The following is a 22,846-nucleotide window of genomic DNA, read 5'->3' on the forward strand; positions in this document are numbered from 1 at the left end:
TCATATCTCTCACACAGGAAACAGTGTGTGGTGTTGGATGGGGTTAAATCTCCATATTTAGACTGTGATACAGGGGTTCCTCAAGGATCTGTTCTTGGGCCCTTATTGTTCTCTCTTTTTATCAATAATTTACCTGAAGTCTGTCCAAATATATTTACTCAAATGTATGCAGACGATGCAGATATATATACGCAAGCAAATAGTGTCCAGCAGGTGGCAAAAGATCTTACAGCTGCTTTAGAATTAATGCATAGCTGGCTGGAGGACTCATGCCTAATGTTGAACACCTCAAAAACTGTCAGTATGTATTTTTCAAAACGCCCCTTAAACTTGAAGCAGTCAAACATATTCCTGGATGGAGCAGAGCTTGAATTAGCTCCAGAATTTAAATATCTTGGGGTCATTCTAGACCCAACATTATCCTTCAAGAGTCACATAAATAAAGTGTCCCAGGTACTTAAATTTAATAATCGAAATTTTAATCATATACGTAATAATTTAAATATGAATGTAGCAAAAACGTATTTTTACTCAATGATCATCTCTCATATGAACTTCAATAACTTAGTGAAACTTAAAAGAGTGAGTTTAATATATAAAGTCTTACACTCCCTTGCTCCACCACCACTAAAGCAGTTCATTAGGCATAAAGAAAGCTCAGACAGGACCACTCGAGCTACAATCCGAGGAGATTTGTTTATACCCCACAGACGGACAGCATTTGGGCAGAACGTCCTCTCTGTCCAGGAGGCCATCTGTGGAACAGTCTTCCTCAACCCATTAGAGAATGCTCGACATTCAATTTGTTTAAGGCAAAGGTTAAAAACTGGTTATGGACAAATCAAGTGTGTGATCATGTATGAGTTGCATAGTTTTAATGTTTTATTTGGGAACAGAATGGTGTGTATGTGTAAGTTTGGTGACGGAGTTTTTATTATGAATGAATGATGAATTTTTATGAATTATTATGTCTATTTTTATGCTTAAGGACAACAGATGAAAATTAGCCCTTGGCTATAATCTGGTATGTTTACATTCATGTAATTCTTTTTTTACATTTATGTTCATTAACATGCACTGTCCTAAATAAATGAATAAATAAAATTCAAATGCCAAAATAATTCTATAGACCTATAAACTTTGTACACACCAAAGCTGTTTTCTGCCTTCCGTTCACTATGAACAGGCATGTATTTTCGGTTTATGCATGCCCAACTTTGTGCTGAAATGTTTAAAAGAATGTGAAGTATGAGCACAAGCTCACTATGTGAAAACAGCTGTAGCAGGGAAACCCGGGAGGACTTAGTTATGCTCGGCAGTTTGTTGCAGGCCAATACATGTTGGCAAAACAACATGCAGACATTACTCAAACAGCTGATAAGTGACATGTTTGCTTATGTGCCTCCACCATGTTTGCACAATTCAGCTTTCCAGAATTCTTCAATCCAGTGGAGTTTTTAGCTGCTATACAGAGCAAAGTACAGCACAACATAGTAGGTTTTGTAATAGCCTCTAAATGCCAGGTATTTCAGATGTGAGGGAAAACAGCAGCTGACAGCTATCCACCATGCCTGCAACACACCGGGCTTTTGCTCTCATCTCTCTGCTGTCCTTCAGCGCAGCAGCACCAACAGTAGACGACTGCAATCAGCTGACCCAGCCTCTGCAAGCTAACGAGCTTCACCAGGTACAGGTCCCTTGACCTCTAACCTCAGCTGTCTTTCTCCCTCACAATATGACAATTAGGCCCAGAGTTGTTTTGTCAGTTTTCCCAGCTTTGGCTCTTCACACCTTGCCATGTAGTGGGCTGATTGGGGTGGCGGTAGCTCAGTTGGCAGAGCAGGTCAGCCACTAACCAGAAGGTTGGTGGTTTGATCCCAGGCTGCTCCAGTCTGCAAGATACTGACAGGCAGCATTTTATTCATGATGATATTGTAATGTTATATACATTTGAGACCCGAAAAGTGAGACAATGTAGAAAAGTGGCTGTTATTTCACAACAGCTAATGCAATATCTTTTCCTCTTTTTTAATTTTTGAAGTTCATTAAAAGCAGCTATTGTTTGCAGTTTCATAAGAAAGCAGTTGCAGTGACATACAGAGGTAAAATACCAAAAATTGTATCCATATTCAAACCTTTCTGAACCTAACTGTATGTTCTTTCACTCTGAATAGATCCTGGGTAGGTGGATCTTTATTCAGGGGCTTGCCGGTAACGGTAGCTTGGGCGACACTTTGAGGTTTCTGGAAAGTACATGGATGGTGCTGAATACAACATCAGACAGTCGGACCCTGCAGGCAGAGATAGCTGGCCGAGTGGTTCAACAGCTGGACCAGTCTGTTCAGCCACAGTAAGTATTTTTAAGTATTTTTCCCTGTTCTCTAATCTGGAGGGGGAGGGGGGGGCAGTAAATATTCAGATAGCAGTGGTGATCCTGGCAAAAGCAAATGGCCATAAGTCAAAAACTGCTTGAGGCAGACAACTAGATGATGACACTGTTTCAACGGAAACACGAGACACTGGAGAAGAAAATCCAAACCTACATGGGCTTCTGTTAAAAAAGTGATATATCTCTTATATCAGTGCCAATACCAATACATTTAACTTACCTATATTTGTAATTTACAGAGACTAAAATTACATGTTTTTTGCATATTGAGCTAATTCTTTACATTTTGACGTTAGAGTTCCAAAGATGGAGGATGCCTCCATCCCAACCAATTCCCAGGGACCTGAGCTTTCTTCAAACCCTAGCTCCCACCCTGTCAGCAGTTCCACACCCCATCTGGTCATGAAGTAAGCCATGCTTCTAATATTATTAAGAGAGAATTAAACCCTACCTTCATCACTTACTAGTCAAAGTAAACAACAACCACTTTTTATTTGTGTACTCTGGTGTGGGATCTAAGGCCAAAGTCTGCTGCACACAGGCAACCACGCTCCAAGCAACTCTCTGCAATGTTGGCTCTGGCCTTTGTCTTTCATTTACATACATCTGTTCCTTTGTAAATCGCTAACCTCTGTTCAGAACTGAATTCCCAGAGTTTTTCATCAATGTCACATTTCTGGAGGGATTTTTTAAGGGTGTTATGAGGCAGGTAGGTGATATGTGTTATACACAGGTGAGTTGTTGTTGTTTGTGCATAGCTTCATCATAGCTACCATAGCCACCACAAGTCAGGAGAAAATTGAGGTAAGACAGCTGTTCTCATAGTAGACGCAGGTAGCTGAACAGTAGATTGTTTAATTAAAAACCCACTGTGTGCACAGAGGCAAAACTAAGAAAACTGTGTCTTTGTCCAACCAATCAGAATCAGAATCAGAAAGGGTTTTATTGCCAAATGTTGAGCAGGTTTACAACATTAGGAAATTGCTGCGGTGCTTCAGTGCAAACATACTAGAGATGGACCGATCCGATATTACGTATCGGTATCGGTCCGATACTGACCTAAATTACTGGATCGGATATCGGAGAAAAATAAAAAATGTAATCCGATCCATTAAATATCACGAAAGCACCTCACAAAACTTGCAACACGCCGTAACTCACCTCAGAACGTTAGCAGTCGGAGCAGTATGCATCACGTGATAGAGCGGCTGTGGCATGCGGGACCTGTCGGTGGTCTGGATAGCATGTGGAGCTTCGCTAGCAACCCGGCATTTCATCTCCGACAAAGTTATCCCCGAGAGAAGTAAAGCAAGTGTGTAAGTCCATCTCTGAATGTTTGTAAAGCATTCCTGCGTTAAGCTTAACAAGCGACTGCCTCTTCTTGCTGCTACTTCAATCATGAAACTGCTTAACGATCAGCTGATCGGCTTTTCTGTCGTGAGTCCGTGTCTCTAGTTTGCTTTTGGCCCACTTTGCACCAGAAAGAGGAAACCAGCGGCTGAACAACAGCAGCACGTTTAAGCTTGATCAGCTGTTGTTAGAATTTATTTAATATTACTTTCTACTCCAGGATCTTTTTCTACGTAGCTGACGCTGGTAACTGTGCAGGGGCGGATCTAGCAAAGTTTAGCCAGGGGGGCCGATAGGGCATGAACAGGGAAAAGGGGGCACAAAGACATACTTTTCTTTCTTATTCTCATTTAAAATGTCTAGCTTTTAATAAATAATTATCTGACACCCAAAGTTTTAATTTGATGTAAAATGAATAGAAGTCAATTACTGTATATAGTGACTATTAAGTCTAATATATATACCCTAGTAAGCTATAGTACTTTTTCCTTTGGGAAGGTACCATCTGTGCAGTCTGCAATTCTGTTGAAGAAAGATGTTGAATCTATTTAATATTTCTTGAAAAATAATTGATTTCTGTGCATTTTTTTTCACACTGCATCAAATTAAGGTTGATTACGGCGATTAAGCATCATGAGGTGGAGCGTGAGGGGTGGTTCCCTATTTTTTATTTATTTATTTTTGTTGTTGCTGGGAGTTGGAACCCTATTAGTTAGGTTGCTTAATATTTATGCTAAGTACTCTTTAAAATACCAGAATAGGGAGGATGGTGTAGGTTTAAGTTTATTAGATTGATCAGTATTGCTGAAATATGAAATATTTTTTTTTGCATACAGGTATAACAGAATAGCTTTAGTGTAGTTGTTGTTTTAAACTTGAGTATGAACTTATACAAAATGCAGCAAGATATTTAAAAAACAGTTTTGTTGATTAAAAAAAACTATATCGGATTCATATCGGTATCGGCAGATATCCAAATTTATGATATCGGTATCGGTATCGGACATAAAAAAGTGGTATCGTGCCATCTCTAAAACATACTGTTATAAATACTGTCATAAATTACGCTTAAATAGACATAAAAATAAAAATAAGAATTAAAAGTGCTACGTAGAAAGATATATGCATGATATATACATGAGATATATACATGAGAATAAGAATTAAGAGTGCTACGTAGAAAGATATATACATGAGTGCAGGTGGTGATCAGTGCCAAACATGGAATGATGCAGTGAACACAGCGTAGGGTCATGTGTTAGTGGCGGGGACAGTCATACGGTTATTGTTCATGTGTCCAACAGCAGAGGGGAAGAAACTGTTCTTATGGCGAGAGGTTCTGGTGCGAATGGACCGGAGCCTCCTGCCTGAGGGGAGCGGGTCAAACAGACTGTGTCCAGGGTGAGAAGGGTCAGCTGAGATCCGAGCTGCACGCCCCAGTGTCCTGGAGGTGTACAGGTCCTGCAGAGATGGGAGTCTGCAGCCAATCACCTTCTCAGCAGAGCGCACAACACGCTGCAGTCTCTCTTTGTCCCTGATAGTGGCTCCAGCGTACCACACGGTGATGGAGGAGGTGAGGATGGACTCGATGATTGCAGTGTAGAACTGCATCATCGTCCGTGTTGGCAGGTTGAATTTCTTCAGCTGCCTCAGGAAGTACATCCTCTGCTGGGCTTTCTTGATGACGGAGGTGATGGTGGGCTCCCACTTCAAGTCCTGGGTGATGGTGGTACCCAGGAAGCGGAATGAGTCCAGGAAGGAGTGGGGCTGTGTGCTTCCTGATGTCGTCCACAATAATCTCCACTGTCTTCTGGGCATTCAGCACCAGGTTGTTGTGGCTGCACCAGGACACCAGACGTTCAACCTCCCTCCTGTAGGCAGACTCATCCCCGTCCGAGATACAGACCTGTTGGCTCTGTATGCAAACTGCAGGGGGTCCAGGAGGGGGGCCGTGAGGGTCTTGAGATAGGAGAGAACCAGGCGCTCAAATGACCTCATGACCACAGATGTCAGAGCCATGGGTCTGTAGTCATTTAGTCCAGTGATCCTAGGTTTCTTGGGGACAGGGATTATGATAGAGGACTTGAAGCAGGCAGGCACATGACATGCCTGCAGTGAGGAGTTGAAAATGCCAGAAAACACCGGGGCCAGCTCGTTTGCACAGTGTCTGAGGGTGGCAGGAGACACACCGTCTGGGCCGGGAGCTTTCCGAGCATTCAGACTCTTAAACTGCTTCCTCACATCTGCTTCATGAATATGAGGAGTTGTGGTGGGAGGAGGTGGTGTGAAATCCTCCTTGGTGTGGGGTTTGGAGGGAGGTGTTGTAGGTGAAGTGTTTGATGGGGGTGATGGCTCTATGGAGGGGGGAGAGGTGGGGGAATGAGTGTCCAAAGTGTCTCTATTGTTGGGGCCGTTGGAGGTGTGAAGGCTGCCTGATGGCTCGTCAAAACGGCAGTAAAAGTCGTTGAGGGTGTTGGCCAAGAGCAAGTCATCAGTGGAGTGGGGGGTTTTAGGCTTGTAGTTGGTGATATTCCTAAAACCTTTCCACACAGAGGCCGAGTCATTCTCTGAGATCTGCTGCTGCATCTTCTCAGAGTGCTGATGTTTAGCAACGTCCACTTCTTTAGTGAACCTGTACTTGGCCTCTCTGTAGCAGTCCCTGTCTCCGCTTCTGAACGCCTTACTCTTTTCCAGCCACAGCTTTTTGAGTTTAGGAGTAAACCAGGGTTTGTCATTGTTATAACTCACCCTGGTGCGTGATGGCACAATGCTGTCCTCACAGAAGTGGATATAGGAGGTGACAGTGTCCGTAGACTCGTCCAAGCTGTTAGAAGCAGCCTTCAATCATGGACCTAACTGTAGGGTGAGGAGCTCATTCATCTGAGAGGTGATCAGATTAACTGAGATGTATTGTGCTGTTCTACAAATCATAATGGCGGAGATAATGGTGGAATAGTTTTTGATAGCAAAGCTGTTCTCTGGATATATCCTATTCTCCACCTGTTTCTCAACTCTCACTCAGAGATCTGCATTTACACTGTTTTATTCTGGCTAGCATGTTACTCCCTACCTCGCGCTGCGTCAACAGGTCTGCTGGTTTTTTAACCTCAAATTTCACATCCTCATTTAACGTTTGATAGTGTTTCAGTAGATAAAGGTGAATGGCTTGGACATTAATTGAGCTGTGGTTTGGGGGAGGCCTCGAAGGGGACTGGTGACGGCTCCCGATGTACAAAATAGAAGAGAAGAAGTTGAAAAGGCGAGGGAGGGTGTGAACTGGGGGAACATATCCGGTCGTTCAGTCTGCTGTAGTTACATCCTAAGGTTTTAAAAACTGAGCTTAAATAAATGATTAGAGGTAATAAAAGCCGAGGGAGGTCAACGGTGATCACTGACTGTTTTAGGAGCTTTTTGAGATTAAATAGAAGAAAATACAAAACATTAAACATGTTAACAACACAAAAGCCATATTAAACGCAGACTACTTTAGGCCCGGAAGTAGGATTCGTCACGTCATCGCTTAACGACCGGACATTGATCAGAACCGGAAGGAGCATGTTTGGAGGTGTGGTCCCACTCCTGAAATTCCAATACTTCCAATTTGCTATACTGTTGGCAGAAAGCTGGTTGATACTGAAATGAACTGATTGCAACTTTATATAAAAACTAGTGTGGTTGCATCATGCAATTTTTATATTCTGCAAAATATTAGTTTAATCAGAAAGTGAAACTCTTCAGATTAAGAGTATCTATAGTAAGAGCAGTGGCAGAAGAAACCAGAACTCCCAGTGAACACCCACGTAAGCAAACTCTACACAAAGAGGTCCACTCTGGGGTAACCCAGGAACAGCAACAGCAACGGTGGTCATTACTGAGCCACCATGCCGCCCTCATTTGTGTTGATTAAAAAATGCCACAGATTACTCTGTTTAGAACTCAGTCTTCTATTATTAAAGTCAAATCAGGTTTGAAAGTGTCGGTCAAGGATGCATTCAGATGAGAAAAACGTCATGGTGTGCAAGTCAATATTTCTTTTGGTGTCTCATTATCTATCCAGATGAAATTTTAATGTTGCCATTTTCCACTTCCATTCTGCTTGATCATTGTTTTAGGGAGGATCGCTGCCTCAGGAATGTTCAGAACATGTCCCTAGTTGATGGCAAAGACTTAGAGTTCTACAGTAAGTTGCTTCAGTGAACAACATACAGCATGTACACATGTAATCACATCAGTTACATCTGTCACTCAGGTGTGTGATGTTTGTCACAGTACAATTTGCATGCTCAGTTGATCAGAATTGTTATCCTCCCATCATGAATGCTTGTGTTTTGTTGCACAGTGAAAATTGCCAGTTCCTATCACAGGTTCCTGCAGACCTGCCCTGACTGTCTGCTCATGCACACCTACGATAAAGTAGCCAATCACCAATTGTTCTACTTGTTTGGTAAGTATGAGCAGTGATGGAGCATTTACTAAAAGAACTGACAAGTAAAACAGTAAAATATTTACTTGATGGACTATTCATTGTATATTTTAACTGTAATTAATGAGTTGTAGTCAACTGACAATTCTTTGGCTATTTCAAATAAGGGTGGAAGGGTGGACCACTTTGGCATTCAACTCATCATTTCTTTTAGTATCTCACTTTCCTATTTGTGAAGAAGTAAGAAAAGAATATAAAAATCCCCAAACCAATGAGAAACTAGTTGTAGAGCCCAGTATGGATTTTCGCAAATGGATTTTTCTTCAACAAGTTAACTGATCAAGTGATTAATCATTTTAATATTCATCAACTAGACTATAATTGTCTTCCATCTAAATTGTAGCCATGTCTGAATACAAAGTAGCTTGAATTCAATCAGGGCTGGACTGGGACAAAAAATCGTCCTGGGCATTTTGACTAGAGAACCACAAAGACATAAAACCTTTGAATGAAAACAAATGCTGTTGTGACAGTGATGTACACTGTCTTGTTGGTATATATGTATGATTTCTATACATTTTGCATCAGATGACCACTTTGGTTGTTTTGAGAATAATAGATTGCTGAATATACATTAGAGCTAAAGAGACTGTATTTTAGGGTGGCTTGCAAAATTATAATATGGAGTTTGCTAGTGTGTAAGAATACAAACAGAAAAGGCCTGGAATGTGAACAATGAACTGGGGTGCAGGGCAGGAGAAGAATTAACCCCCACCCCCAGGACAGAAGCAAGAGTTACTGCAAGAGTTACTGAGGGTGAGGGGCAGACAAATAACAAAAGGACACTACCTTAAAAGGAGATGGGGGTCAGGGTGTCAGCACCCCTGGCTACTGTACCAGTGTTTTTCCATTGTGGGGGTGTTTACTATAGGGGGAGGATACCAGAGACTAAAACTGTAGCTGTTGTGTTGAATTCTTGAGATCAGCCTTTAGAATAGGACTGCAAAGGACTGCAGTGTGCTGATCTCCAGATGTATCTGTAAGGAAAAATGGGTAACAAAAGGATTGTGTGAAACTTGGAAACATCTCTGCATGATCTCTACCAACACGAAAGGATCGGAGAGAGCGGCGTTGTCTCCCACAGTTGTAAGATTCAGACATTTTAAATGAGAATAAGAAAGAAAAGTATTTCTTTGTGCCCCCCTCCTCTCCCTGTTAATGCTCTACTTGGCCCCCTGGCAAAACTTTGCTAGACCCGCCCCTGCACAGTTACCAGCTGTCAGCTACATAAAAAAAAAAGGATGCTGGTGTTATTGGTCTCTCAGAAACAGTTCATAACTTCCCTTCACTCATGTCACCTATCATGTTTCTCCATCACCTGTTCAGCTCTGATGATCCAGTAAGGACATCTCCTGGTTTCATCTTCATGTTTCCCTCTCACCAGATAACCAACCTGACATCATGACCAGCAGCTTTACGGCTGTGGCTCCAACAAACATCAGCAGATCCTAGAAAGTAATATTAAATCAATTAAATAAATGATTTAATAAATAAATTAAATAAACAACTTATCAGGCTTTAACATGCTGCATGTATGTTTAGCGCAACATCCGCTGGTTTCCTCTTTCTGGCGCAAAGTGGGCGATAAACAAACAAGAGAGACGGGACCTGAGACAGAAAAGCCGATCATTGATCATTGATCAGTTTCATAACTGAAGTAGCAACAGGAGAGGGAGGGGGAGAGAGTGAGAGAAGAAGAAGCTGTGCAGCGGAGGACACAGATTAACTCCAGTTTTGTGTCTGTTTTTTTATTCTAGCTGAAGCACGGGACAAACTGCGTTCCTTTTCGCCTCAATACCATTTTCTTCTGTTTGAATGTGATGAGACTGCTTTCAGAGCCGTTGCCCAAACAAGGAGGAGAGTGTATCCGACCTCCTCGGCTGTAATTGTTCCAGCCCAGAGTCGATCATGACCAATTGGCCAATCGACCACCTGTCATTGTTTATACCGTTACAAAAAAACATAAAAACTAAAAGTCACCATCGCCCTTTGTGCCCGATACTCAGTCACAGTACTTCAAAAACACAATTACATTCCATTTCTGGGTTTAAAAAGTTCCCTGTCATTTTTTTTTATTTAGCAAAATTCAATTCACTTTTATTTATATAGTGCCAAATTGCAACAATAGTTGTCTCAACGCACTTAAAAAAGAGTGAGAAAAGGACAAACAAAAGGTTGTTTTTACACCTGGCTGTGCAGACTGCCCTCCATGTGCTATACAGACTGAGTACTGGCCAATACATTTAGCTAACATGTCTGACTTCTGTTTGTTGTTATTTCATAAAATTGTTAAACAACACATCTGTGTTAATTGTAGCAGGTTTATATTGTAACAGAGATTGTAACATTTAAGTAACCAGCAGGCTAACTGAAGCTGTCAAATAAGTGCAACATAGAGTAAACTCTTTTAAGTAGTGGAGGTAGTTCTTTAAGGAGGCAGCTGCCCGATCACACGAAACAAACAAAATACGCTTTAGGATTCAAACATCCTCGAACACTAGTGTGAGTACAATACATTCTAATGGTGCTTTTCCTGCTGTTGTTCTCTGCAGCGAGGAACAAGACTGTGACAGCTTCTGATTTAGAGACCTTCAGAAAACAAGGTGAATGCCTCAGGTTTCCCACGACACCCAAGTTTAACTACAACCCTAACAATGGTAAGCACCACATATCGTCTACATTGAAATAGAATATGAAATCAATCTGCTACATAACTTAAATGCAGTAGATTGCCCAGTGAGCAAGTTACTGATAGGTTCGTAGCATAAACCTATTGGCTGGAACGTTCAAGACAATTCTACTACACAGCAAAAGCAAGACACAAGTAGTCAAAGTTCTTTGTGTTACTCATGCATGAGGGAGAGGACTGGACGAGCGCCGTTCCTTCGCTTGACCATAGGTTGCTCTCGTCTGCCCCCTCGTAACACTGCTCTTTTATTGAGGTTACATGAATGAACATATGAGTCTTACATAGGTATACATGTTTACATGTAGACAAAGAGTACCGTGTGTGTGTGTGTGTGTGTGTGTGTGTGTGGTCAAGATGTGACCCCATAAATGAATTCCCAGGATGTGAGTGTGTTTGCCAGAACACTCTGGAAGGCACACAGTCTTTACAGACTGCTAAGGATCAAACCTCTATCAATATGCAATTGATTATAAAACTCTAAGCATATATGAGTAAATATTTCTAAGCATAAATGACAACCTAATAATATAAACCTGACAGTTACCACACACTGAAAATGGTGTTGTAGAACAGGTTATCCCTGAACTTGTTTTAGCATTTCGGTTCATGAGTACAATAAAGCTTCAGAGGTGCTGGAAGATGGGGGTCTAATCATTTTTTGGCTGAAAGAAATCATCTCATACATCATGGACAATTTCTCAGTTGAGTGTGAGGAAGTAAAACTTAACATAAGGAGGTCTATAAAGAAAAGGCACAATACAATGTAAGCTTTGTTAGATTATTTGGTAGCTGTAACTCAGGAAGTACAGCATGTCATCTAATAGTTGGGAGGGTTTTTTTTTTTTTTTTTTGCTCTAATCAGTAGCCTATGCAATGTATCCTTGGTGAAGAAACTAAATGCTCTCCAATACATGAGGGATGCATCCAGTGAGGGATATTGTATATAGTGCTTGAGTAGAGATTATATATAAGAATCTGTCCATGCATTAGGATAATAAATAAAATAATTCTAAAGATTTATTGTTGATTTATTGTGATGGGCAGCAAATTCCAGATTCCTCTAACAGTCCAAAGACATGCTGTCATTGGGGTTAGGTTAATTGGTGATTCTAAATCGCCCATAGGTCTAAATGGTTGTCTTTCTCTAAGCGTTAGCCCTGCTTCAGGCTAGTGATCTGTCCAGGGTCTACCCCACCTCTGTGACAGCTGGAATAGGCTCCCTGTGACCCTCATAAGGATAAGCGGAAGTGAATTGATGGATGATTTATTGTTTTGCAGATGAAAATAACATGCTAGCCAGTTAGCACATAGGCTTAAGGTTCAATGGGTTGGTTTAGCTCAGGCAGTAGAGCAGGTTATCTACTTATCACAAGAATGGTGGCTTGAGCCATGCCTGCTCCAGTCTGCATCCTTGGACAAGGTGATAACTCTCTGATGGATCCGTTGGTGTTATAAAGTAATTATACAGAAAAAACAGAAAGAAAGCAAATGAGACAAGTTCTATAAAGTGCTTTGAGCGCTCAGGTATAGTAGAAAAGCGCTATATACAAAAACATGTACTTGCCAAGCAGTTGTGGTGGTTTCAAGGGAGCAACCAGACAGAGGGACCAACTCCACCACCTTTAATTGTAGCTAATGACAATAGTCTGCACTCCAACAACTCCAACCAGAGTTAGAGTTCACGGCCAGCGAGAATTGGAGATTATGTATCAGAATTTCAGGAGGAGGACCACACCTCCAAACACGCTCCTTCCGGCTGCCATCTATATAGGTTCCCCTAGTTCTGCAATCTGATCATTCTCGTTTACGTGTCCCACCCTCACTCTCTCCTTCTACTCCATTCTTCAACTTCTTCACTCCTATTTAGTACATGGGGATCTGCCAGGCCCGGGAGCCATTGCCAGTCCCCTTCGAGGCCTTCCCCAAACCGCAGCTCAATTCATGTCAAAGCATTCACTACTAAAACGCTGTCCAACTTATAATGAGGACGTGGGCCCAGCTAGTGAAAGACTTACCAAATAAATTGCTTGCACATGAAAAACATAACATCCCAATTATTTGATCTTTCACTTGAAATGTGCACACAAATGCATGTTGATCCTTATACCGACCTCCACTGCAAACACAATGCAAATCTGATAGTTACAGTGAGTCACTGTAACATCCAGTCGGCCCTCTGGTCAGTCACACATCTTGGGAATCATGTTGAAGGACAGGCAGTGAAAAACACAGTGAATGGAGATGGAGCTCTTTGGGTAGCAGAATTAATGGCCGACTAGCTAAGATTTGTTTTACTCCCACATTTCTTAATGCACTTCAGCTTTCTCAAATACCACTCTGGACCCTGCTTGTCCCCAATCCAAGCTAAGATTGCAAAGCTTCTCAAGAAGATTGTCATGCAGTTGCTGGTTGCTGTTGGTTGCAGTTTAGTTGCTGGATGATTTCCATGTTATAGCAGTATCTGGTAATACAAGATGAAAGTTAAAGAAAAAACATATATAAACATGAAGTAAGAAAGACTACAGCAAACTTATCTTTGCATGTTTCACAATGTTAATGACTCCAAAGTTCATCTCATCACAAGAATCTGTGCCATTGTAGTTAAAGTAAGACAGGATGAGAAACAATAGAATTTACAGCCACTGCCATCTATTGTGTAAGAACATGACCCCTTGGAGAGAAAGGTAATCTGTATATTTAGCATTTAATGGAGGGTAAAGGACACTTGGAGGTGGGGAGGACCTAAGGATTTGCATTTGATGTCACTTCTCCAGAACGATCTATTCCTGTTTGTCTGTGAATCTTTATTCCCTTTACAGAACTGTGTCCTGTGGAGGAAAAGAAGTCAGAATCCACACCTCAACAAAACCTCCACTAACAGAGTTCTTAATAACACTGCCACTGCTATTGTCAAACTTACGCTGTTGATTGGTTTTTACTCATGATTTAGTTGAAAGAAATTTGACAAGTTTGAATGTCCAAACTGTTAAGTAATTTTTACTAGTAGTAATCAGCTAAGGCATTTGATCTTTCTGAATGTAGACCTGCACTGAGGACAGACTGTCTGGCTGCTGAGTTTGGTTCTGTTTCTGTTCTGTGGATTTGTTTGCAGTGTTTTGTTTGTCTGTTGAACTGAAATTAAAAGTTTGATTAAAATACTAAACAAAAGTAAGAATGCCTGCTTTTGTAACAGAACAAATAAACAAAATTAGGCAATTATAAGACTTCTCATAAAAAACACTAAATGCAAAAGGGTTTATCAAAAGACAAAGCATTCATATTAACCTAGTAAAGCTAAAATATGAGGCTACGGATGATAATAAATTAGGAGCCATTTTGGAGCCAAAAGAGCTGACTCTCTGAAAAGACCTGAACTTCCCATCACTAGTCAGTAAGCCACAAAAACCACATGTCACGTTCGCCACTGACAGAAAATGGCAGTAAACATGTTTTTAAAACTTTAAGCACTTATTTCTTAAATCCAGCTCCACACACGGTGTTACGTCTATGTCAGTTATGTGTAGCATTGCATGTCCCCTTTAACCCAAAGGAGATCCTTAAATATCCTGAATTGTTCCTAATGACAAAAACTGGCAGCTTCCCAAAAAATGCAGTAATACTGTTATATATTAATATTGTTTTGCACTTTAAATGAGTCAGTCTTTTAAAACTACTTCTGCCTAAGATATTCGTATCAAGTATAATTATATTTTGGGGGTTTAACCCTTTGAAGGCCAGTATGTTTACATAGCTGCACTGTTTTTTAACTGGAAAAAAACCCAATAAACTAAAATATTTTCCATAAAATACATTTCAAGAAAGATTTCACTGCTATTATAATTAGGCCTTTAGATTGGCACCAAGGTAGATTTTGATTCATCATTGTTTTTTTGCAGGGGCACAGTAAATGTAATAATCATAACCTATAATGGTATATGATGTTTTTCACTTTTTCCACACTAAATGTTTATTACCTTGCTAACGTAAATAAAATTACAAGCTCAGTTTGAACTAGAAAAACATTTATTTTAGAAAGATAAACATGAACATTTATGTTGTTGGGGATGGGGAGAGAGACAGACAGGGAGAGAAGTAGTAAAGTAAATTGTGCGTGTTAGTCCCCATAGGGAAATAGTTCCTTTGCATTTAACCCATGCAGCGCCCGGGGAGCAGTGTGTAGGGACGGTACCTTGCTCAGGGGTACCTCAGGGTAGCCGTTCAGTGGAGTCGAACCCTCGACCTTCCAATCATGGGGCCACCACTCTACCTACTGAGCTATCCCTGCCCTAGTATGTGTCTGGGTGTGAGAGTCCTGCTCAGACGGCGCAGTCGTTACAAATGGACACACTGTGGTCCTTGCATGTATGCTTCTCACATTTGCAGCAGGTGTTGAAAACTCTTCTCCTTTTGTCTTTGCAAAGTTCGCACTGCCTCCTGCTCTTAAATTGAATGATGGGAGCGGTCCATGAAGCCGCTGCAGTCAGATTTGTGACTACTGCTGCAGCGGCTGATGAGCGAGGAAGGCGCTCTCTCTTTGCTATGTGTGGGTTCACCAGCATTTCTCCCACTTCTTCAATGAAGAGCCTCCGTCTGTGTCCTTTCTGCTTCTGCCAGGATGACTCGATTGATGTCCACAGGACGTAGGCATTGTAAAGTGAAACATCAAGGACGTTGTGGAAGAGGGCCAGTGGCCAGTAATTTGTTTTCCTCCTGCAGGAGTAGGTGCCAACAACCTAACAAAAAAAGAAGCATAAAACATACATATATATTAGACATGAATATGAGCAAGAATGAATAAATATATGCATAACTGGTTCAGGGCTAGCAAAATTTCAAAATCCCCGGTTGCCCTTCGGGCAGGGACTCTTCAGTTTTTGGTAGCCCAAAATAAATTTAAGTAGCCCGAATAAAGAAGAGAGCAATTTTTTTGATTGATGTTTTGTTTCCTGTTTAGTTTCCTTTACAATATTATACATTAAAGTATAATATTGTAACGGAAACAAAACATTAAACAAAAAATTGTTGAAACACAAATTACAACATTGTATAAAAATTACAATCATCAACTCAAATACTTGGTTCTAATTGAACAGAAATTTCTATGAACTTGTAAGAACTGTGTAGGACATGAATCAGTCTGTGTCAGATCAGAATTTGAAATTTCCACTGAAGTCACGGGTAAGAGACAAGTGGAACCAAGATCGAGGCCATTTGCTTTTTGAAGCTTGCAAAGACTGCTAAATTGTGCCAGTGGTCGTTCACTCTTTGCAACATAGTACGCTGTTCTATTTGCAATTGGTGTTTGTTCTGGGAAAGATATTGCAGACTGAGCAATAATGCATTTCTTGCATTTCTCATGGGTTCTAATGGGGGCCTTTCTTAAAATGACTGGTTCCAGTAACAAAGGCGCTTGTTGACTCAGAAATCCAGGGAAAACCAACAACACAGCCGGCAGAACATTATGTTATTTACACGGGTGCACATAAGTGGTCTGCAGGTGCCGCATTCGCTGTCAAAATAAAAGACGCACCAGATAAGAAGTTGCAACGCGCGTTTGCGTCCATATAAAAAGCAGTTTTTGTCCTAGAGTGGGATTTTCACGGCACATTCTGCACCACATCTCTGTGCGTTCATCATTTGTTTGAAGCCAGCTCACCTCCTGCAACCACTTTTCCGAGAATACGTGCTTCTTTTGTGGTTCGGACTCCTTCTGACATTTCTTTGGAGGTGGAGGAACGCCAAAGCAATTGCTTAAAGGAGCTTCTTCGACATCTTGAAAAGTTCTAAACAAATGTCTGTCCTCCTCCAGAAAATCTTATGTACGCAAACACGCGTTGCAACTTCTTATCTTGTGCGCGTTTTTTATTTTGACAGCGAATGCGGCACCTGCGGACCACTTATGTGCAGCCCTGGTTATTTAGCTCGTCATGTTGCAGCCACAGAAATTCTTTTGTCCATGAAACCATAAAGCTGCACTTTCTTTTTGCCTTATAGTCTGATTTGTCATAACTTTTCCGTTTTGTGGTAAGCTTTTCTTTGGCTGTCACTTCTTCACCCTGACCTGTCTTATTTGGCTCAGCAGAACTAAAATACATATCCTGCTGCATTTACACACGGACTCACATAACGGTCAGCGATTCTCTGCGCCATCAACCTCTTACATGTTTAACCCTTGGAGATCCTTAAAAAAGACATCCACCTTTGCTTTTAATGGACATAAATGTCCATTCCCCAAAAAGTGCTATAAAAACTTTATATATTAATATTTTTTTCCACTTTAAATTGGTCAGTCTTTTAAAACTACTTCTCCCTGAAATATTCATATAAAGTTTTAATTATATTTTCGTTGTTTTAAATCCTAGTTTTATTACATGAGCGTCCTGTTTTTTTAGCCCCAAAAAACAAAAAACTAAATATTTTCCAAAAAAAACATTTGAAGTAATATTTGTTTGTTATTATAATTAGGCCTTTAGATGGACCAAAGATTGGCACCAACATTCATTTCGATCCACTTTTATTTTTTTTACAGGAGCAGATTTAAAAAAAATGCATCCACCTTTATGCCTAAGGACAATTCCCCAAAAAGTGCTATAAAAACTTTATATATTCATATTTTTTTCCACTTTAAATTGGTCAGTCTTTTAAAACTACTTCTCCCTGAAATATTCATATAAAGTTTTAATTACATTTCGCGGATTTTAACCCTTTATATCCCGGTTTCGTCACATGAGCGCACTGCTTTTTTTGCCCCAAAAAACAAAAAACTTGAATATTTTCCAAAAAAAACATTTGAGGTAATATTCAATTGTTATTATAATTAGGCCTTTAGATGGACTAAAGATTGGCACCAACATTCATTTCGATCGCCTTTTTTTTTTTTTTTTTCAGGACCAGAAAATGGTCCCCAGGCGGCCAATGCTGCTGCTCTAGGCCGAAAGAAGTGCATCTTCCCGGGGTAAGTCGCGACGATCACCAGGGCACGATCACTGGGGACTCCTTTCTACAGCACACACCACGTGACAACAAATACGTCATTTCCTGTTGATTAAAAAAAAATGCACCCTCTCACGGCCCTAGGGACCGAAAATGGTCCCGCCCGATCAGCGGGCGAAGCCGCTGCTGCACGCCGGGAATCGGGCTTCCTTTCCCGCAGGTCTGTCTAAGCAGCCCGCTGTTTTCCAGCAGGGGTCAAATGTGAAGCAAGGGCGCCACCCGGTGGACAAATAAGAAAATTACAATTCTAAGGCCCCTAGTTCAAACTAAAACTAAATTTACACCACAATTATAAAATATAATTAAAAAGAAAATTCTTTGACAAATTTGGCTATATTCCACTCAACACAGTGAAAATGGTTTAAAATTAAAAATGCAAAATACCATAAATGTCCCTAAGGACCTCTGAGGGTTTTAAGCTGGGGGAGATTTCACTTGTCATGTTTGCATAGTAAGCTAACGATTAATAAGACGATGTCAGAGGAATTGGTGCGCAAATTATCGTCACTCACAGATCAGTGCTGTCGCTCTCTATACACAGTTCGCACGATTGCAAAGTGAAAGCAAAAAACAAGCGCAAATTCAAATGCGATTTCAATATGTCACATATTGACAGTGGCTCACCGATGCTAATGACATAATTACCCAGCTACATTTCCGAAAGAATGCAAAAGCACTGACATATATTTTTCCTTCCTCTGACAGCCCGACGGGCAGGGCAGAGATAGATTTTGGTACCCTGACTGGAAAAATCGCTAGCCCCGGGACATCGGGCTAGCGATATCGCAAGCCCTGTGGTTCGTAATGACACCTACCTTATCAAGGTTGTCGACACCTCCTTTGCATTTGTTGTAATCTTCGATTATTACAGGCTTTCTCTTCCCTTCTTTGCTCACGTCTGGGCGGCGGTGTTTTGTGCTTAGTAGCAGCACATTCTTGCCCCGTCGGGGGATGTAAGACACAAGTGTGTGGGTGTTTGTAAAAGCGAAGATGGAGGAGAAGATCTCTCTCTTTTTTGCCTGGAGCAAATGAGGTGGAAGCTCAGGCTTGTTTTGGCGAATTGTGCCAACCAGGGCCATTTTCCTCTTGAGTAGCTCATCTGCCAGTGCACAGGAAGTGAAAAAATTATCACAGGTGACGACGTGTCCCTGGAGCCCCTCTGTCATGTCCAGGACCACCCTCATCCCCTGGTTGACTTCAACACGATCTGGAGCTGCTTTGCCCGTGTACACCTGCAGTCTCCATGCGTAGGATGTTTTGACATCACAGGCTGCCCAAATCTTGATACCATATTTGGCCGGCTTCTTTGGCATGTACTGCCTGAAGCTACACCTGCCTTTGAACGCGACGAGTTGTTCATCCACACAGAGATCTCTGTCTGGGCTGAACAGCATCTCCAGGCGGTGTGTCCACATATTCCAGACTTTGCGGAAGGGAGCCATCTTGTCAACACGGCGTGGGGGGCGGGATAGCTTATCATCGAACCGCAGTGCTCTGCTGATGTGGTGAAACCTCTTCTCGGACATCGTAGCCCGGAAAATGCTCCGTCCCCATTTTTCACTCCAGAGGCTCAACGTGGATTCGTGTTTTGACCTGTAAACACCGGACAAAACGAGCAGCCCCACATAAGCCCGAAACTCCTCTGCGTCTATATCTCGCCAGCCGGGAATTTTGCGATTCCCATGCAGGTTTGTCATGGACACAATATGCTTCACGATCTCATCCGTTAGAAACAGCGCGAAGCTGGATATGGGGTCAACGATTCGGAGAGTGGCATAGCGTGTAGGTCCCGGGGTCAGACCAGTGGCTGCTGGGATGTAGCGGAACGTCTCAGCGTTTGTGGGAGACCAAGATATTTTTCCATTTTTTGACGTCCATGCTGCTTCATCAATTTTCTCTCCGTTTTCATCTCCGGCCGCTGCTGCTTCATCAATTTTCTCTTCGCTTTCATCTTCATCCGAGTCGGAACTGGACCCCAGCTGCTCTGTTTCTGCCTCCGATACCTCCTCCTCTTCCTCCTCGTCCCCGCGGAGCTATCCTCGTACTCAGAGTTCATGATGACTGACTGTTGTGATATTTTGATACCATGGTAGCATTTACAGGATATTGTTTTATTGTGATATTATACAGGAAAACTGTTACTCAATAAGGCCCATTTACTAGTTGTTTTTCTCTTTCTCTCTGACCCAAGAATTGATGTGTAAGAATCACAGGCTGGTACCCCAAGGTCGAAAATACCACAGAGACGAGACCACTTCCTTACTCCCATCCTCCCTTCCTTATCTTTTAGAAAAGAGCTTGTTAAAGGCCAGGTGGTTTGTTTCAGAATTCACTAATGAAAGAACTCTGTATTCTATGTCTAGGAGTGTATTTTGCTGGGATGACCATAAATTGTAACTGAAGCTGAACTATACAAAGGATACTTCTCTGCTCACAAGGCAGGAAGACGTTTCCTTATTTGGTCTGTACCGGTTTGAACTGAGAACCTGCTGACACACGAACCTTTTTTTCCTCTATATAAGCTGTTTTGTACTGAATAAACCTTTGAGTTGGTTTGGGAAGGCAACCTGAAGCAGTCTGTGTTTCCTTGTTCTCCCAAGCTACTCCCGGCGCTGTAACTAACCCAGCTGAACAGCATACTTGAGCGTTACTTTGAATAATTAGGAATCTTATAAGGAAAGGACAAAACTCTGCTTATCGGTGCTCACGCCTTGGAGGGAAACCGGGACGGAGATTTTCTCTTCACTGGATATCACGGATATTTAAATAGATTTCCTTATGCGGCCAGGAGATCGTTTCTCTTGCCTTCCCTTTTGGCAGCACATGCAGGACTAAACCGATTCAAAACTCTATCCGGTTAGTCGTCACGCATGGACCCTGCTTCCGGTCAGTCCAGCTAACGTAAAGCTACAAACATCTCTACTGTTTAGGCTACGTCCACACGTACACGGGTATTTTTAAAAACTGAGATTTTCCGTTTTCGTTTTAAAAAATAATCCCGTCCACACGTGAAGGCAGAAATGAAGGAAAACGCTGCTAGGAACATGCCAAACCAACAGGTGGCGATGTAGTCCTAACCGTGTAGAAATGTTGGCCAATCAGAAGTCTAGAAGCCTCGGCGGGAAAAAGTAAACAAAGCTGGGGCATAGAAGCAGAACCCAGTCATATGTGTTAAGGCAGCGTCCCCAACCCCCGGGCCTCGGACCGGTACCGGTCCGTGAGTCGTTTGGTACCGGGCCGCGAGAGTCGAGGCTCAGGTGTGAAATGTATAGTTTTCAGGGTTTTTAATTGGTCTTCAGCGTTATTTTGTTATCATTCTTATCGTTTACTCGGTTTTCCTGGGTCTTTTCACGTGTGTTATGAATAAATCTTCTTTTTTTTGGTACCGGTACTAGTTTTATTTTGTTGTGTTTATCCGCGACACCTTAAAGGCCGGTCCGTGAAAATATTGTCGGGCATAAACCGGTCCGTGGCACAAAAAAGGTTGGGGACCGCTGTGTTAAGGGACAGTAACTGTGTGTGTATATGTGTCTTCAACCTTTCCCTCTCTCTGTCTGTAGTCCCAGCCTGCTTCAAAATGGCCACCATCGTCTCTGTACCCAAATCCTCCACCATCTCCTCATTGAACGACTGGCAACCTGTAGCCCTGACCCCCATCGTAAGCAAATGCTTCGAGAAGCTGGTCAGGGACTTCATCTGCTCTGCACTACCCGACTGACTGGACCCTCTACAGTTTGCATACCGCCACAACAGGACCACTGATGATGCCATAGCCCTGACACTACACACTGCCCTGTCACACCTGGAGAAGAGAGACACGTATGTGAGAATGCTGTTTGTAGATTACAGCTCAGCATTCAATACCATCGTTCCCTCGAAGCTGGACAGGAAACTGCAGGATCTAGGACTGAGCAGCTCCCTCTGCAGCTGGATCCTTAGCTTCCTGTCTGACAGACGCCAAGTGGTCAGACTGGGCAGCATCACCTCATCCCCCATCACACTGAACACTGGTGCTCCACAGGGGTGTGTACTGAGCCCTCTCCTGTACTCACTCTACACCTACGACTGCACAGCCACTAACAGCTCCAACATCATTGTGAAGTTTGCGGACGACACTACAGTGGTGGGTCTTATCACCAACGGTGATGAGACGGCTTACAGGGAGGAGGTCAGCGCCCTGACCCACTGGTGTCAAGACAACCATCTCACCCTCAACGTCGCAAAGACAAAGGAGTTGATAGTGGACTTCCGGAGGTGCAGAGAAGTACACACCCCCATCACCATCAACGGCGCTGCTGTGGAGAGAGTGAGCAGCTTCCGGTTCCTTGGTGTACATCTGTCTGAGGATCTTACGTGGTCAGTACACATAAACAAAACAGTGAAGAAGGCGCAGCAGCGCCTCTTCTTTCTCAGGAGACTGAAAAGATTCCTCAGGACCTTCTATCACTGTGCCATTGAGAGCATCCTCACTGGATGCATCACCACCTGGTATGGCAACAGCACCGCCTACAACTGCAAAGCTCTCCAGCGAGTAGTGCGGTGCTCTGAACGGATAATTGGAGGTGAGCTTCCCTCCCTCCAAGACATCTACAGGAAGCGGTGCCTGAGGAAAGCGGGGAGGATCATCAAGGACTCCAGTCACCCCAGCCATAAACTGTTCAGACTGCTTCCATCAGGAAGGAGGTTCTGCAGCATCCGGTCCCGTACCAGCAGACTGAGAGACAGCTTTTTCCACCAGGCCATCAGACTGCTGAACACGTTATAGACACCTCAGCTTCACTACTGGAACTTTAACATTATGCACTCCATACTGTACAGTAATGCCACTGTTTTGCACATGTCTCACTTTGTATATTTTATATATTTTATTTATTGTTTACTCTATTTAATTTGTAAAATATGTGTACACACACACACACAGAAAAATATTTAGTATACACAT

At 42.2% G+C, this 22,846-nt stretch overlaps 1 protein-coding gene across 4 annotated transcripts; it reads left to right on the forward strand.

The window, feature by feature from the left end:
- The first annotated feature begins 417 nt into the window (after window positions 1-417).
- On the forward strand, window positions 418-22,276 carry LOC309718029 (uncharacterized protein). 4 transcript variants are annotated; one of them, XM_082552972.1, is made up of 8 exons: window positions 418-1,687; window positions 2,175-2,350; window positions 2,686-2,796; window positions 7,852-7,919; window positions 8,079-8,183; window positions 10,775-10,879; window positions 17,800-17,866; window positions 21,465-22,276. In XM_082552972.1, the coding sequence occupies exons 1-8, from the start codon at window positions 1,568-1,570 to the stop codon at window positions 21,664-21,666; spliced, it is 954 nt and encodes a 317-aa protein (XP_082409098.1). In that variant the 5' UTR covers window positions 418-1,567; the 3' UTR covers window positions 21,667-22,276. The 4 variants fall into 4 exon arrangements, with proteins under 4 accessions (XP_082409098.1, XP_082409099.1, XP_082409100.1 ...); XM_082552973.1 differs by lacking the exon at window positions 17,800-17,866; XM_082552974.1 differs by lacking the exons at window positions 17,800-17,866; window positions 21,465-22,276 and adding an exon at window positions 13,731-14,034.
- Window positions 22,277-22,846: the final 570 nt, after the last annotated feature.

Source organism: Aulonocara stuartgranti (genome assembly GCF_965226115.1).
Source record: "Aulonocara stuartgranti genome assembly, chromosome: 2".
Lineage (NCBI taxonomy): Eukaryota > Metazoa > Chordata > Actinopteri > Cichliformes > Cichlidae > Aulonocara > Aulonocara stuartgranti.